Source organism: Schistocerca serialis, chromosome 1 (assembly GCF_023864345.2).
Source record: "Schistocerca serialis cubense isolate TAMUIC-IGC-003099 chromosome 1, iqSchSeri2.2, whole genome shotgun sequence".
Lineage (NCBI taxonomy): Eukaryota > Metazoa > Arthropoda > Insecta > Orthoptera > Acrididae > Schistocerca > Schistocerca serialis.
This window is the reverse complement of record NC_064638.1, coordinates 907,553,791-907,572,834: the sequence shown is the minus strand read 5'-3', so window position 1 is coordinate 907,572,834 and position 19,044 is coordinate 907,553,791. Positions and strand designations below refer to the sequence as shown.

Here is a 19,044-nt window from a genome sequence, read left to right as displayed (position 1 = left end):
GATGGGTGTCCAGAGCATCTCAAACTATTGTCTAGCCTAAAATAACCTAATGTGCCTTCAACAAGTACTCTGCTACCTGAGTAGCTGCTACCTTTGTGTAGTGCAACCCTGATCTATCAAGAAGTGGAGTCCTACAAATCCCCACACGATAACGCAAGTCTAGAAATCTGCAGCCAAGACCATCACAGAGTCGACAAAGCCTTTGGTTGAGACCCTCCAATTCGCTCCAAATCAAATGACCTGATCAACTCTGGGAACAACGCTGCAAATTCTGAGCTCTGCTTGCACCATGTGTGCAAGGCTAGTAGTTTTCACCACTTCCACCAAACACCTGTATGAACTGGCTTCAGAACACATGTGACAGGCATTGTTGGTGCTGACATGAGCCACCACTTGCAGATGACTGCTTCCAGCATGCTTGATAGCCGCAGGCAAGGCCACCTCCACATCTCAGATGAGGCCCCCCAGTAGACGTACAGAGTGCACTTGGGTTTCTTTCCAGTGCTGAATGCTATCTGCCTAATGGTCTTCATAGCGCACCTAATGTTGTTGGAGCTCCCCAAAACACTGATAAGGCAACAAAATCAGTAATGTATATTCTGAGAATTCACCGAAGAATATGGAACTTCAGCAGAAAAATTTTGAACCAAGTACAGCAACTTAAAAAATGAAGATTACATCAACATATACAAAAGAGCGAATTATTTACCAAAGATATTTAGGTAAGCAGAAAAAGATGTTTGGAATAAGGAGAAAGCAAAAGCAAATGAAATCTCAATTGAAGTAAAATGACTATTAAAGAAAAAGCTACAATTTTAAGAAAATAATGCAGAAAAGCTTGTGCTGCGTAGACACTATACTTTATCAGTTGAGACAATAGATGACATAGCAACAACAGAGAGAAAATTTTACAAGCATTCGGGCATTCCTATATCTGTTTGTATTGTTCAAATCATATTTACAGCTTCCATTACACTTCATCAGGATAAGTGAAACAGGAAAATTCCTGACAGCTTAAAACTACTTGCCAGACCAAGACCGAAATCTTGCATTTTTAGAGAAATAATCAAGTTTCTGGTCCTTTTAGTCTGTTACAAAGTTTCAAAACAGCAAAAATTCTGCAGCAGTGTGAAAGATCCATTCAGTGATGGAAGAGTCAGACAAGGAGATTCCGTACCACCAAAGCCATTCTCAGTAGCCATAGTGAACGTTTTCTGACCTGTAAACTGGTAAAAACAGAATGAATTCTTGCTAACAGGAGTTTGCCTAAGCCACCTTCAGTGTTCTGATAACATCATAGAGGAATATCTTAAAATAAACTGAGCTCGTTTGAGTAATCTGGGATTGTAGGTTACCCTACACGTGTACAACAGGTTGGGCATAGACTGATTACTTGAGTATTACTGTTCTGATTTGATGGGGGAGGGGGCAGAACTTATTAATTAAATGAAATCCAATTAATTAAACAAACTCATGCCCTTTGTTACTATTTTCCAATGCATTACTTTACTCAGTTGATAATAATGTCACTGTTCCAGCCTGGATTTTCCATTGTTTGATCATGTCACTACTGCTAACAGGCCAGTGAACTAACATATCTGATAAGTTGCCAACCTAAAATTGCATTTGTAGCAGATGGCAAAAACCAATGCACATCTTTTTCACAAGAGCTCAGTACCCATGCACCTTGACTGAAGAGGTTCTAATTTAACACAAAAATAATTGTACCATTAGCATGTGAAATGGCATTTTAAGCAACACTATTGTTGAAACTTCCTATCAGATTAAATCTCTGCGGACCAAGTCTTGAAACTAAAACCCTGCCTTAGGAGAGCAATGCTTTTACAAACTGAAATGTACAAGCATGACTCATGACCCGTCTCACAGTTTTAGCTCCGCCACATCTCTCTCCTACCTTTAAAAACTTCACAGAAGCTCTCATGCCCACCTTACTGGACAAGCACTCCAGGAAGAAAGGATATAGCAGAGAAAGGTCAGGAAGTTCAAAAGAGGGCCACACTATGCTGAAGAGTGAAAGATTCTTTATGGAGTCATTACTGTTAGCTGAAGCCCACATTCCAACACGAAAATTAAATAGATTTCAATTTCGTACAGCGATCCACATAAAATACTACACTGGCATTTAGAAATAAAAAGAGTGTGTTTTCTCCTAAATTTTAGAACTGTTGAAATTATTAGCTGGCCCACATTATTCATTTGTTAATGTTATTCATTGTTAATGAAGTAATTAACATCCTAATGTTGCAATACTAATTCATTAACATACGACTTTTCGTTACATTTGACTGCCCGCACCACAGCAGTCTTACATCCTGTATCATCTGCAACAGCACACACACTCTGATGCGTGATGTAATCAGTCTGTGTGTCTAACCAGTTTTGACTTACAGCAATGAGACATAAATTGTTTAGGTTACAACCAACTCAAACCACCACATATCGGATGCGACAGAGTAGTTTTATGAAATATACCTATGCAAAGCCTATTATGACACCATGATATGACTCATGTTTTGCGATTAATGTTAGTACTATTTGGAGAAATCACATGAAAATTTGCTGAGTACACTGAATTCAGTGAGACATCCCATGTTAGTGTGTTTGCTTTTAAGCAACTCGGTAAATTATAAGTGAATTTAAGGTGTCAGAACTACATATTATCTACAACAGATATTTAGTTTCAACCCATTGAGACAGTGAACTACAGTAGTAAGTTAGTGATAGAAACTGTGTTTGCAGTCAGTCTTTTCATGCATGGAGTTAGACAACTGAAACTACAACATACTGATAAATTGGATATATAAACAATTAAGTCACAGAACTAGTTGAAAAGTTCTTGTATTTAGGGCAGTTAATGACAACAATTGAATGGACAGCAACATAAATAACAGAGAGCAAAAGAGGCCTGGAGCACTTTTGATAAACTACAGTTTCTCAAAAATAAGTTCCCAATAGGTCTGAAACAGGGCATTTCCAATCAGCGTGTGTTATCAATGTCAACTTAAGGCAGTGAGACATACACTTTTAATTAGCAAATCTTTTAAAAAAATGATGGGAATTACTAAGGGAGTCAATAAAACAAATGCAAGATGACTGGTGTATGAAGGAAGTACCACATCGGATTCCAACCCAGTAGTGAGTGTTAAATTGTTGCTGTTCATCTGACAACGATGAATGGTTAGAAACATACACGTTTTAAACGATACAAAGAAAACATACAAATATTTTGGAAATAACTTTGCAGCTTCATAGAAAAGGAATGTGGGAAATAACTCATACAGTACAGTTCATAACTGAAGATGGTGTGAAAACAATATGCTTCAATACATATCGTATTTCACTACGCATTTAGCCCAAGTGATTAAAACGTACTTACCATAAAGTGAACCAATCCATTTGAATTCAGATGCTGGTGTCAATGAAAATTTATGGGATAAATGCCTCCTCTTATCCCTTTCTTCATTGCGCTGATGTTTATTTAGTGCAGCAATATTTGTACTATACTGATTTGTGTAGCTCTTGAATGTATTTTCCATCCCAAGCTTGAACATATATGTGCCTAAAACATAAACTTTTATTAGGCAATATGCAAAAGAGCAATTAAACATTTTAATGTGATACATTTGTAGACATTTTCAAACTAAACAGTTTCAACCTTCAACCTCAATGCATTTGGAATAAGAACTTTAAATGTGAATTATGTTAAAATTTACTGCTAGTCTTAGTCTCTTCCCACCAAAACGTTTGAAGACAGTTGGAGGATGCTTTATTGAGTTGCCAGGTAACATCTAAAATAATCAACTTTGAAGTTGTTATCTCTTTTTTTCACACCTGCCACCCTTTCCACTTCTTTTACATCCTATCCCAGAAAGCGAATATCTTCACAAATAGACCAACAATCATAACAACAGCACAATGTATTATAATAACAGCCTTGTCTGGAAATATGTCACCCAAGTCAACTGTGTCTCTCCCTAACTGATAACATCTCAAAATTAATGTTCACTACCCAGTTTGGTTGAAGGAAGATTAAGGTTTAATGTTTCAATGACAACCAGTTCATTAGAGGTGGATCACAAGCTTGGGTTGGGGAAGTATATGGAATGTACTTTTAAAGGAAGCCACTGTTATTCAATGTAGGAAAACAAAGGAAAACTTAACTTTGAATAAGACGGGGATCTAAACCACCATCCTCCTAAACAGCAGTCGAGTGCCTTGCCCCTACTCCACAATGCTTGATCAAATTGGAGTCCCCCTTCCAGATTTAAATATAATTTTTTTTTTCTCCAAACATATTTTATAACATCCACCAGCTTACCTTCACATCTAAACTTAACATTCATTTCTAATTTAAATATATCTCATTATCCTTGAGCTTCCTCTTCATCATAATTTTTCAACTTAGCTTTCAATATTATACTTTTTCTTTTCACCTATGATTACAAAAAACATACAACAATCTTAAAAATGATAACAAAATACCTGTGGCTATCTGTTGTGCTTTCAGTCTTGTTATACGAGTCCCATCAGATGCTAGTTCCTTTTCAATTTCTTTTTGATCCCTCTGCAATTTTTCTAACTCTGCTTTTGTTAGACCAGCGGCACTACGTCTCTTCAAATCATCCATATTAAATGTGCGTGGTTGAAGGGAACCGGTTTTGGAACGTGTCACTATTGTATGTTTCTTTCCTGTAACAGAAGAAGATAAGTATATCTGTGACAGGTAAAGGTATCATTACACTGTTTTTACTACATCGGCCTTATTGAAAAACTACTACAAATCCTAATAAATCACATCATGACACTGCTACATGAGAATCTCAAACAGTTAGGCTTTGTGTACAGTGTGCAGCAGCTATTTGAGTTTCTTTTCAACTTTAATTTTTCCACTACCTTCTTACATCTACAGCTAGTTAACCTCATGATACAGTCAAGTAAACCCTTCAGCAAAACAGTTGTAAACACAAAATAGTTTCCGCTGACACAGATGAGACTGAAGCTGAAAAATAATTCTGATGAAGAAAATGCTACACTCCAATCAAACTCTTAAACATAAACATCACTCACAAATTGGGCATCAGGCCTGTTACAAGTGGCCGACTGCTGGCAGCGAAGCAGTACAAGGAGCGATCTACAATTATGCGATGTGATCTTTATGTTGCTGATCCCTCCAGCCATTGTTTCCAGTAGCAAAATCATTGTGATGCCACTGTTTCTTTATTTGAGCAGCTCCTCATTTGGCCTCATAAGGTCGAGTGGACCCCATTCAAGAGACCCCCTTCCTCAGAAGAATTCAAAGAGGTACCAGGAATTGAACCAGGGTCCTTTGGAACCAAAGGCAACAATGCTAATATTCAGCTGCTGAGGTGGTTCTCTAGCCAAACTCCGATTAAAGTAATAAACTTCTTCAGTTATGAAAAATCAACAGTTTACTGCATTGTTAAGAATTTTTTTGTTGCTTAGCAGTCAAATTAAAATATCTATTGGCAAGGGAGAAAAAAATTGTGTATTAAGTAGTCTATGACCTCAGAATCACTAAAAAGCTTAAAATTGATTTGAAAGAGTGGTGGATTGTCATTAAAAAATTTGAACCAATATGAAGAGAAGAGAAATGAAATGATCATACGGCATTATCAGCTGGGAAACCCCACCTGCATTGATCGGCCGCATGTTGCAAATTTTTCTATTTCATGTCATTTCGGCAACATGTACGTCTTTGTGGCAAGGAAGAGATGAGTTGTGGACTAATACAAGGAGAACTGTGGACCATACTGAAAGTGTGACTAACACTGCCAAGAGGTAACTAAACAGAGTTGCGCCTTGTAATTTGTTGCTGCATTTATTACAACATAGACAATAGTTAAATTTGCTGTGGATGCCAATGGTGAATCAAACAACTGATCATTAGCCCACAATTAAGATGTTCCTTTTGTGGTAATGTCTAAGTATGCAGTTTGTGTTCACTTGCTAGGTGTAATTTCAAATTATAGAGGCAACGTACTATCATTTTTTTAAGCATGGATATATTACAAAAGAAGATGTGTGCAAGTCTTACCGACAGTGGTAAGATCATAGATGGAAAATTGGAAAATGGTAGCCTCTGGCTTCTGGGAACCCACACATGGTCTGCATTCCCGTGGAATGTGTGCCGACAATGGTAACATGTTTTACTGAAAGGATGTTTGGTTCCACAACAGCCCAAATCTACACTCTTAAACTACAATAATTTTCCCATTGTCAACAGAGCTTGTGACAAGTGTAACAACTTCAATGTCACATCCTCCAAATGGGCATTATGGTGGCATTCTGAGAAATAAACAAGAACAAGTGAAACAGCCAAGTTCCCTATCAAACAGACCAAGGATGTAAGTAGTTCACTGAATGAAATGAATCGTAGAAAAATATAAATTAGCTTATTTTTAAGTTTCTTGTGTATTTAAAAAATACTTCTGAATGCAAAACATATGTCCCAATCTAGCTATCAACACCCTACACAAAACACCTACAAGATGAAATTAAAGGATTCAAAATATTTGAATAAACATAGACAACTCTTTGAATAGATGCAGATGCCAGCCTTAATCTGAGAGCCATTCCACACAAAAATCAATTCTAAGAATGAGAAATTAAGAATAAACTAATATATAAAATACTACAATGACTCGTAAGTCATGCAGATTGATAAAAATCCATTAACAAGATATTTTGTGAAATGAAATGCTTTGTCCTCCTTGCAGTGAAGGAGACTCTGATGACAGACATTTTACATTTAATTCATTGTCATGTATAACTGAACAAAGATTAGCAAACTGCTACCTTCCCACATGCTTCAATAAAATATAAGTAAGTAAAAATAGTATTCCAGAAGCCACATAACTTCATGGATTCTCAACATGGAAAGAATTATGGCACACTTGAACTCAGGGTGTATATGACACGGGACAACCAGGAGATCCGGGTAAAACCCGGGAAGTTTTACATCTGGTAGAAAACCGGGAAAAACCTGGGAATTTTTCAATGTTTTTGTTTTTTGTTAAATTTTTGTGATTTTGACTGGTAAGAACTGATACTCTAACAAAGGACATTACTGTATCCTGCTACTGCAGAATAATACTTCAACAATAAAACATAAATGAGAGAAAAAAAAGAAAATAACTTAAATTGCAAAGAAAATGAGCCATATAAAACAATGACACACAGTGCTCATGCAAGCGTCTGCCAACAGCAAAATGTGTCAAAGGCCTTAGGAACACCATGCAATGCTTCATAACAACAAATTGCCTCCGATGAGTGTGAAGTCACAACTGTTTACATTAGATTTATTTTAGCAGTTACGAGTGGGCTCATGCGCATGCACAGTTGAGTCGCGTTTGAGTAGTAGATTTTCCCGCTTCTGTCTACAGGAATGTGGCTGTTGGATGTGCAAGCAGTCGCAGCAAGCAGTCAGATGCTACTGGGAAAAGGGGGTGCCAAATTCATATTCTTGAGGAAAAAAAAACTTGTTTCACAAAGCACCTAGCATCCAGCGCACGTTGTCTATCGATTATTCGTATGATTTTGAAACGCGTCCCTGTTGGTTTTTGAACATTTTTTAACACATTTTAAGTTGATTTCTGAAAGAATCATAAGTTGATTTTTAAATGCGTGCATAGTGTATGTGATGTCTCTGTCAGGAGAATCCTCGTCCCAGACAAAAGGGGACCGGGCTATACGAGCTGAGCGGAATAAAGCCGAACGGATGAATACCAATCGCTGTCTGATTATGTGGTTCATTGGGTTTGTGAATGATCGTTGTTGTTGTTGTGGTCTTCAGTCCTGAGACTGGTTTGATGCAGCTCTCCATGCTACTCTATCCTGTGCAAGCTTTTTCATCTCCCAGTACCTACTGCAACCTACATCCTTCTGAATCTGCTTAGTGTATTCATCTCTTGGTCTCCCTCTACAATTTTTACCCTCCACGCTGCCCTCCAATACTAAATTGGTGATCCCTTGATGTCTCAGAACATGTCCTACCAACCGATCCCTTCTTCTGGTCAAGTTGTGCCACAAACTTCTCTTCTCCCCAATCCTATTCAAAACTTCCTCATTAGTTATGTGATCTACCCATCTAATCTTCAGCATTCTTCTGTAGCACCACATTTCGAAAGCTTCTATTCTCTTCTTGTCCAAACTATTTATCGTCCATGTTTCACTTCCATACATGGCTACACTCCATACGAATACTTTCAGAAATGACTTCCTGACACTTAAATCAATACAGGATGTTAACAAATTTCTCTTCTTCAGAAACGCTTTCCTTGCCATTGCCAGCCTACATTTTATATCCTCTCTACTTTGACCATCATCAGTTATTTTGCTCCCCAAATAGCAAAACTCCTTCACTACTTTAAGTGCCTCATTTCCTAGTCTAATTCCCTCAGCATCACCCGACTTAATTAGACTACATTCCATTATCCTTGTTTTGCTTTTGTTGATGTTCATCTTATATCCTCCTTTCAAGACACTGTCCATTCCATTCAACTGCTCTTCCAAGTCCTTTGCTGTCTCTGACAGAATTACAATATCATCAGCGAACCTCAAAGTTTTTATTTCTTCTCCATGGATTTTAATACCTACTCCGAATTTTTCTTTTGTTTCCTTTACTGCTTGCTCAATATACAGATTGAACAACATCGGGGAGAGGCTACAACCCTGTCTTACTCCCTTCCCAACCACTGCTTCCCTTTCATGTCCCTCGACTCTTATAACTGCCATCTGGTTTCTGTACAAATTGTAAATAGCCTTTCGCTCCCTGTATTTTACCCCTGCCACCTTTAGAATTTGAAAGAGAGTATTCCAGTCAACACTGTCAAAAGCTTTCTCTAAGTCTACAAATGCTAGAAACGTAGGTTTGCCTTTCCTTAATCTTTCTTCTAAGATAAGTCGTAAGGTCAGTATTGCCTCACGTGTTCCAGTGTTTCTACGGAATCCAAACTGATCTTCCCCGAGGTTGGCTTCTACTAGTTTTTCCATTCGTCTGTAAAGAATTCGTGTTAGTATTTTGCAGCTGTGACTTATTAAACTGATAGTTCGGTAATTTTCACATCTGTCAACACCTGCTTTCTTTGGGATTGGAATTATTATATTCTTCTTGAAGTCTGAGGGTATTTCGCCTGTTTCATACATCTTGCTCACCAGATGGTAGAGTTTTGTCAGGACTGGCTCTCCCACGGCCGTCAGTAGTTCCAATGGAATGTTGTCTACTCCGGGGGCCTTGTTTCGACTCAGGTCTTTCAGTGCTCTGTCAAACTCTTCACGCAGTATCATATCTCCCATTTCATCTTCATCTACATCCTCTTCCATTTCCATAATATTGTCCTCAAGTACATCGCCCTTGTATAGACCCTCTATATACTCCTTCCACCTTTCTGCTTTCCCTTCTTTGCTTAGAACTGGGTTTCCATCTGAGCTCTTGATATTCATACAAGTCGTTCTCTTATCTCCAAAGGTCTCTTTAATTTTCCTGTAGGCGGTATCTATCTTACCCCTAGTGAGATAGGCCTCTACATCCTTACATTTGTCCTCTAGCCATCCCTGCTTAGCCATTTTGCACTTCCTGTCGATCTCATTTTTGAGACGTTTGTATTTCTTTTTGCCTGTTTCACTTACTGCATTTTTATATTTTCTCCTTTCATCAATTAAATTCAATATTTCTTCTGTTACCCAAGGATTTCTACTAACCCTCGTCTTTTTACCTACTTGATCCTCTGCTGCCTTCACTACTTCATCCCTCAAAGCTACCCATTCTTCTTCTAGTGTATTTATTTCCCTCATTCCTGTCAATTGCTCCCTTATGCTCCCCCTGAATCTCTGTACAACCTCTGGTTCTTTTAGTTTATCCAGGTCCCATCTCCTTAAATTCCCACCTTTTTGCAGTTTCTTCAGTTTTAATCTACAGGTCATAACCAATAGATTGTGGTCAGAGTCCACATCTGCCCCTGGAAATGTCTTACAATTTAAAACCTGGTTCCTAAATCTCTGTCTTACCATTATATAATCTATCTGATACCTTTTAGTATCTCCAGGGTTCTTCCATGTATACAACCTTCTTTCATGATTCTTAAACCAAGTGTTAGTTATGATTATGTTGTGCTCTGTGCAAAATTCTACCAGTCGGCTTCCTCTTTCATTTCTGTCCCCCAATCCATATTCACCTACTATGTTTCCTTCTCTCCCTTTTCCTACACTCGAATTCCAGTCACCCATGACTATTAAATTTTCGTCTCCCTTCACAATCTGAATTATTTCTTTTATTTCATCATACATTTCTTCAATTTCTTCGTCATCTGCAGAGCTAGTTGGCATATAAACTTGTACTACTGTAGTAGGTGTGGGCTTCGTATCTATCTTGGCCACAATAATGCGTTCACTGTGCTGTTTGTAGTAGCTTACCCGCATTCCTATTTTCCTATTCATTATTAAACCTACTCCTGCATTACCCCTATTTGATTTTGTGTTTATAACCCTGTAGTCACCTGACCAGAAGTCTTGTTCCTCCTGCCACCGAACTTCACTAATTCCCACTATATCTAACTTCAACCTATCCATTTCCCTTTTTAAATTTTCTAACCTACCTGCCCGATTAAGGGATCTGACATTCCACGCTCCGATCCGTAGAACGCCAGTTTTCTTTCTCCTGATAACGACATCCTCTTGAGTAGTCCCCGCCCGGAGATCCGAATGGGGGACTATTTTACCTCCGGAATATTTTACCCAAGAGGACGCCATCATCATGTAATCATACAGTAAAGCTGCATGCCCTCGGGAAAAATTACGGCTGTAGTTTCCCCTTGCTTTCAGCCGTTCGCAGTACCAGCACAGCAAGGCCGTTTTGGTTATTGTTACAAGGCCAGATCAGTCAATCATCCAGACTGTTGCCCCTGCAACTACTGAAAAGGCTGCTGCCCCTCTTCAGGAACCACACGTTTGTCTGGCCTCTCAACAGATACCCCTCCGTTGTGGTTGCACCTACGGTACGGCTATCTGTATCGCTGAGGCACGCAAGCCTCCCCACCAACGGCAAGGTCCACGGTTCATGGGGGGTGTGAATGATCAGCTTATTTATAATTACTAGTGAAATCCTTAGATTCACACTATCAGAATGGAAATAAACAACTAACAGGAAGAACAGATGAGAAAGATAATGTATTATCTTCTCGGTGTATCCAAGAAAATCAAATTTTGCCAGAAAATTTTTGGCCAGATCGCTACACTAGTAAAGACCAGTTCTGCAATCCCCGGCGAGCACCCACTTAAGTTCTATTCTGGAAGTAACGTGGAAAACATGTTGTAGGAACATGTAAAACGCCTAACCGGAGAATAATAGCAGGATAAATAAATCTGTGCTTCTGGCAGGGTTAGTGAAGTTAATCGATGAACAAATTTTGACAGTAGCAGGAATAGCTACAGAACTGGTGATGACAAGATTGTTTGTTAGGATGAGAAAGGAGAAGAAACGGGAACATCACACAAATTATGGAAGAATTAGACGAGTCCAAATTTATATAAAAATTTTGTAATACTACGTTTCAATCTCATGCTTGAGAAACTGACGCGTATGAATGAAATGTGAAACTACTTCCTAACACAAAGCTTTTCGCTTTAGTATGCCTAATAGGCATTTGATATTGTTACTTAGTGAATTATATTCTGTCGTGTTATAAAAAAGGCCATTTGTGTCAAAACAGTCTCATTTATTTGGTGTGTGTTACAAAATTGCTGCAATATTAGGAAGGCCTGTTTTGTTTTATCTAGCAAAATCGTTCAAATGGCTCTGAGCACTATGGGACTTAACTTCTGAGGTCATCAGTCCCCTAGAACTTAGAACTACTTAAACCTAACTAACCTAAGGACATCAGACACATCCATGCCTGAGGCAGGATTCGAACCTGCGACCGTAGCGGCCACCCGGTTCCAGACTGTAGCGCCTAGAACCGCTCGGCCACCCCGGCCGGCTTTATCTAGCAGACAGTGACAAAATGTTGTTGTTGTTGTTGTTGTTGTTGTTGTTGTGGTCTTCAGTCCTGAGACTGGTTTGATGCAGCTCTCCATGCTACTCTATCCTGTGCAAGCTGCTTCATCTCGCAGTACTTCCTGCAACCTACATCCTTCTGAATCTGCTTAGTGTACTCATCTCTTGGTCTCCCTCTACGATTTATACCCTCCATGCTGCCCTCCAATGCTAAATTTGTGATCCCTTGATGCCTCAGAACATGTCCTACCAACTGGTCCCTTCTTCTTGTCAAGTTGTGCCACAAACTCCTCTTCTCCCAAATTCTATTCAATACCTCTTCATTAGTTATGTGATCTACCCATCTAATCTTCAGGATTCTTCTGTAGCACCACATTTCAAAAGTTTCTATTCTCTTCTTGTCCAAACTATTTATCATCCATGTTTCACTTCCATACATGGCTACACCATACAAATACTTTCAGAAACAACTTCCTGACACTTAAATCTATACTCGATGTTAACAAATTTCTCTTCTTCAGAAACGTTTTCCTTGCCATTGCCAGTCTACATTTTATATCCTCTTTACTTCGACCATCATCAGTTATTTTACTCCCTAAATAGCAAAACTCCTTTACTACTTTAAGTGTCTCATTTCCTAATCTAATTCCCTCAGCATCACCCGACTTAATTTGACTACATTCCATTATCCTCGTTTTGCTTTTGTTGATGTTCATCTTATATCCTCCTTTCAAGACACTGCCCATTCCATTCAACTGCTCTTCCAAGTCCTTTGCTGTCTCTGACAGAATTACAATGTCATAGGCGAACCTCAAAGTTTTTATTTCTTCTCCATGGATTTTAATATCTACTCTGAATTTTTCTTTTGTTTCCTTTACTGCTTGCTCAATATACAGATTGAATAACATCGGGGAGAGGCTACAACCCTGTCTCACTCCCTTCCCAACCACTGCTTCCCTTTTATGCCCCTCAACTCCTATAACTGCCATCTGGTTTCTGTACAAATTGTAAATAGCCTTTTGCTCACTGTATTTTATCACTGCCACCTTCAGAATTTGAATTTGAAAGAGCATATTCCAGTCAACATTGTCAAAAGCTTTCTGTAAGTCTACAAGTGCTAGAAACATACGTTTGCCTTTCCTTAATCTATCTTTGAAGATAATTCGTAGGGTCAGTATTGCATCACATGTTCCAATATGTCTACGGAATCCAAACTGATCTTCCCCGAGGTCGGCTTCTACCAGTTTTTCCATTCGTCTGTAAAGAATTCGCATTAGTATTTTGCAGCTGTGACTTATTAAACTGATAGTTCGGTAATTTTCACATCTGTCAATGCCTGCTTTCTTTGGGATTGGAATTATTATATTCTTCTTGAAGTCTGAGGGTATTTCGCTTGTCTCATACATCTTGCTCACCAGATGGTAGAGTTTTGTCAGGACTGGCTCTCCCAAGGCTGTCAGTAGTTCTAATGGAATGTCGTCTACTCCTGGGGCCTTGTTTCGACTCAGGTCTTTCAGTACTGTGTCAAACTCTTCATGCAGTATCACATCTCCTATTTCATCTTCATCTACATCCTCTTCCATTTCCATAATATTGCCCTCAAGTACATCGCCCTTGTGTAGACCCTCCACCTTTCTGCTTTCCCTTCTTTACTTACAACTGGGTTTCCATCTGAGCTCTTTATATTCATACAAATGGTTCTCTTTTCTCCAAAGGTCTCTTTAATTTTCCTGTAGGCGGTATCTATCTTACCCCTAGTGAGATAAGCCTCTACATCCTTACATTTGTCCTCTAGCCATCCCTGTTTAGCCATTTTGCACTTCCTGCTTATATCATTTTTGAGACGTTTGTATTCCTCATAGCCATGCTTCATTTACTGCATTTTTATATTTTCTCCTTTTATCAATAAATTCAATATTTCTTCTGCTACCCAAGGATTTCTACTAGCCCTTGTCTTTTTACCTACTTGATCCTCTGCTGCCTTAACTACTTCATCCCTCAGAGCTACCCATTCTTCTTCTACGGCATTTCTTTCCCCCATTCCTGTCAATTGTTCCCTTATGCTCTCCCTGAAGCTCTGTACAACCTCTGGTTTCGTCAGTTTATCCAGGTCCCATCTCCTTTAATTCCCACCTTTTTGCAGTTTCTTCAGTTTTAATCTACAGTTCATAACTAATAGATTGTGGTCAGAGCCCACATCTGCCCCTGGAAATGTCTTACAATTAAATAGATGTAATCAAATCGATAAACCACAGCAGTCTTGGCTATTATTTATATTAACAGCTTTTTCAGTATTAGATAACGACATTTCAATTTTTCATGTAGCAAAACGTTTGACGAACTTTGATGAGGTAATAGATTTCTTCACAGACAAGAAAGCACACCATGTAAAGCTGCAGCAAGATTCGAGAGAAAAAAATGCTAGGAGCTAAGGATCGAATAAATATGTACTTTCTTGCTTGTCTCTTGTCTTTATTGGTTTTACGTATCCTATGTTTAATTTTGTGTCACACAAAACAGCAAGTTATTAGCTAATAGGCAATAAAGAGTGCAAATTTTCTGAAGAGATCTTGTTCTCCCAATTACAAATAATCCCACCTGTTATTAATGCGAGATATTTTATTTATTTATTTATTTATTTTTTAAAAAAGAAGGGCATGCTATCAAACCAGCCGACTGGGAGCAGGAGAGGCACCACAGGACATTTCAATTTCTACTGTCCTGAATATAGTTTCATGGCATCCATTACAAAATATACACGTTTAAATGCCACAGAGTGAAATACAGTGACGTGCCATAAAAGAATGCTGTATGAAGAGGCGTGGCACTGCACTTTGTCACACTTAAGACCAAAGAACATGTCTTAAATTTCCTCGAACACGTATGTTTTATGTTTCAGACTTTTCAGAAAGATGTGTGCTACAAGATGAACATATTTTTGAAAGTTCGATTTTTTTTAGTATTGACCCGGTTAGCAAATCCGGAGCTGATGCGCAGAGCAGTCAGAGTTATAATGGATAGTCTCCATGTGACCCGTGTTTACATTTGGTGATTTTGCTGTTTCCTGTTTGTTTGCTCTCACGTCAAATGAAAACAAAACAGATATCTGTGGCCGGAAGCTATCAAGTGAATTAAAATAAATTCACATAATTACGGAATGCTAAAACAGGTTATTAGTTTCAGATTTTTTTTTTTTTTTCCACCTATCTGACAGTCAAGCATTAATCGCGTTGCAGAACAATGAAGTTATTTTAGTCTGTTTGCTAAAGAACCTTTTCCACAGAGGAAGTCAATGTATTTGAAACAAATGTTTAATTCCACAGTACTGGCTAGTTTCAACTGTTCACTGCCTTTCAAGTGCATGTTTTCAACTTCTAGCATGTATGGCATTATGCCATAATAAAGAACCAAATATGATATAATACAGTACTGGTGCTCCAAGAAAATATACATCCTGAAAACCACACTGAAAAGCTTAATATCAGGTCGAGGTCTACTTCATTGGGAATCTGAACATACGAATTTGCACTTTAAGAATGCACTTTAAATGTGCACATTTAGTATGGTTCATGAAATTCCAATGCTCTTGGAGTATCCTCTGATGTCCTTTTTCTTTTATGACATCTTCCAATGTTTTACACGTACATACATAGGGGCCTCCTACGTCACGGTAGCTGCACAAGCACCATGTCGTCAGTTATCTGCACTCTCTGGCAATTGCTGAAACGAACCTATTCCTAACAGGTCACAGGCAAATATTGTAAATGGTAGTTTGAAAAGCATTACTTTCAAAGTAAATATCCTATTATGCAAGCTGAACTGGGTACAAGAATGTACCATGAATTTCTTAAATCACAGAGCATTTGACTCTCAATTAAAAATCAACTCTTTGATTACGAGCCATTTAGAAGAATTTCAAACCTAGTAGATCAGACATTTATCTCACTATTAAAAATTTTGCTGCCACATTTGTGTGATATATCTTAAAGTGTAACACGTGCAAAAAAAGTTCAGCATTATATGCGAAAGCTTAACTTCTCTTGCAGCTTATTGACCTTAGAGACCAATATTATTCTTGTAGCAACACTATGTATATTAATTTAAACTATTAACTTTCGTTGTTTGTGTGTTTGTGCTACTTAATAGTGATGTTGCTTTTGGCTGGTCTTACGCTCTGAATATCAGCTGTCATCGGCTGGCGTGATCACGTGACATGAGCTATGACTGGCTTACAAAAGCGCATTGCAATCTCGATTTCAATGATTTGAGAAAGTAACATGAGGTGTTTGGTGGAATTCCAATGTATACTTTGGTAACACAAAAATACACAGCGTACATGTTGCATTTCGTTTTCTAAAGTGCCGGGAAATTCTACACCTGTGTATGAAACCATAACCATTCACAGGATTGATAAGTTTTGCAGTTCTGAGGGAAATATATAGTGCCACTTAACACGGAAAAAGTGTGTTTTCGCCTGGGAGAAAGTGTATTTCTAACCAAGAAAGCCGGGAAAAATCTGGGAATTTTTTTTCCTTGTCCACGTATACACCCTGGAACTGCTTTCCTTCCAAACTACAACAGCTTAATCTTCCCCGATGCCAACTACCTATGCTTCAATTAGCAAATTATTGTCTTCTTTGGGAGCAAAGTTATCACGTATATATGGTGGGTCATTTGTCTCACTTTATGTGCTCACCCAACTATCTTAACTTCTGGATATATTCAAATGTGTCACAAAACCAAACACAGTAACAACCTTCCTTGATTCTTGCATTTTCCAGAATAAGCTGAAAACAGAGTATTTTGCAGAACCGATGTATTTCTCTAATACATGTAATATCTGAAATTTACATTGAGCCGTACAATCAGAGAAGTCTGTGGTAAGACAAGTATACGCACTTTCAACGGTAATTAGACTATATCTAACCTTCTCACCCTCCTACTGCTCTTTCAGTACTAGACGGCCACTTATTCCAGCTTAAATTCCAGCTTAACAGTTTGATCCTGGTCTTTCTACATAAAATATTAGAGATCAGAATTGAGCTCTATATACACTCTCAGAGACTTGACTCACTAGCATCCTGTGGTGCCCATTTAAATGAAAACTCATCGCTTGACTCCATTGTAGTGTACGAGTGGACTATACCAGCAAAGGGAGAGAGGAAATATGCAGGTTCGCAAGTGTAACCAAGAACTTGCAGTATTGCCACTACATAAGCAACCATTTGGAAAGACTATATTCTATATAACAAAATAATGACTGATCAGATAGTAGTGAATATCATTCCAAGCACTACTCCTTTATTAACAATATACACCACTAACCAATCAGTAACGGTCAGAAAATTCGCATTTTGTTATAAATGTGAAATAGATGCAAATTCTGTCTCAAAATGTGAAAACGCAAAATTATTTAATAGATGCTGTTTCATAGTGAATTGCATCCAGATGAGCTATTTATCACAGATTATTTGAAATAGCTTTATTTTCTGCACACATACTCGAAAATGTAAGCAGTTACTGGCATTATACATCATCTCGCAAAGCCCAATTTGGAAATATAATGTACGCAAGAACGTACTTGCAAAATAAAGTGTATAAACGCAACAATATATCAGTGCATTCAATGATCTGATGCCATGCCAATGTGGACAGCTGAATGGTCTGTTTAAGCTACACATCACATAATGCAATGTAGTACTCAGCCACGAGACGTAGCATTTATATAAGAAAGAAATGTTTACGTTTGTTTGTTAGCTAAAGCTCAAAAGATAGTATAATGTGGACAGTATTAACATGGCAAATTATGTGGCAGATGTTCTGAATTGTAGTTGCACCGAATAACGCTAGAGGTAAGGCCTGAACTACGTCGTTAACAATACTCTGCTAACTTCAACAAGCAATTGCGCAGTAGCTGTCCCTCAATGTTTTGTGCTGTGCATTGCCATTGCTCGTTGTTTTCTTTTCTTCTTTTGAAATATATGAAGTGACTGATACATCACTCCTTCCCCAGTCTTTTTACACTCATGGCCATGTGCGACTATAGCCTACAGCACCTGCTCTCTGCAATATACCAACTGGAAAACAAAATCTGTAAACCAGAATGAGATTTTCACTCTGCAGCGGAGTGTGCGCTGATATGAAACTTCCTGGCAGATTAAAACTGTGTGCCCGACCGAGACTCGAACTCGGGACCTTTGCCTTTCGCGGGCAAGTGCTCTACCAACTGAGCTACCGAAGCACGACTCACGCCCGGTACTCACAGCTTTACTTCTGCCCGAGAAAGGCAAAGGTCCCGAGTTCGAGTCTCGGTCGGGCACACAGTTTTAATCTGCCAGGAAGTTTCAAAATCTGTAAAGTTTTTTGACAGTACCGAAATTCTTCCTCTAACTTTAAAATTGAGTGGTCATTTATTCGGTTCTACTTCTACACTATGTGCCTTGTCAGTTCTATCCGTAGCATTGTCAAACATAGGTAGTAGGGCTGTGAATGCATGTGAAAGGTCAAAATTAGTAGTCTGTAGACTTTTTAATCTTCAGATTGGGTGGGACAAGACAAATTTCAACACGGCAGTAATTATTGACAGATTAAATGCAGCTAACCAAAGAAAAGAAAGGCCATTTTGGAAGAAAAAGGTGTTAAAAGTTTTTGCAAAAGCAAACATTCCAGTCAAAAAGTTCCCAATCAGCACTTTTTTTTAACAGGCAGTTTCACGGAACTAATAATTTGTTTGTCTTCACTCATGTAGCATGACTACCTTTTACATTTGAGCGTATGATCATTTACAAAGAATAGATGCTACGTTTCCTGGTCCCTACCAATCAGTCATTGTACTGGTGTATATAATCATTTTTCCAAATGGTTGTGTAAGGAGAGGCAACGCTGTGAGTCCTCAGTTATACATGTGAACTTGTGTAATCTTTCTTTGTAGTCCACTTGTGCATGACAATAGAAGCAAGTGAGAATTTTCAGTCGAATGGGCAGCAGCGGAGACTGGTGAGTTGAGTCTCCAA

At 38.4% G+C, this 19,044-nt stretch overlaps 1 protein-coding gene across 1 annotated transcript in view; it reads right to left on the bottom strand.

Moving 5' to 3' along the window:
• The window catches only part of LOC126411948 (nucleosome-remodeling factor subunit NURF301), a 312,451-nt gene that overhangs the window by 237,572 nt on the left and 55,835 nt on the right, over window positions 1-19,044 (bottom strand). Inside the window, exons 8-9 of the mRNA XM_050081404.1 lie at window positions 4,504-4,710; window positions 3,398-3,580 (exon numbers count right to left, since the gene is read on the bottom strand). Coding sequence (XP_049937361.1) covers window positions 3,398-3,580; window positions 4,504-4,710 — 390 coding nt within the window. The remainder of the gene's footprint in view (window positions 1-3,397; window positions 3,581-4,503; window positions 4,711-19,044) is intronic.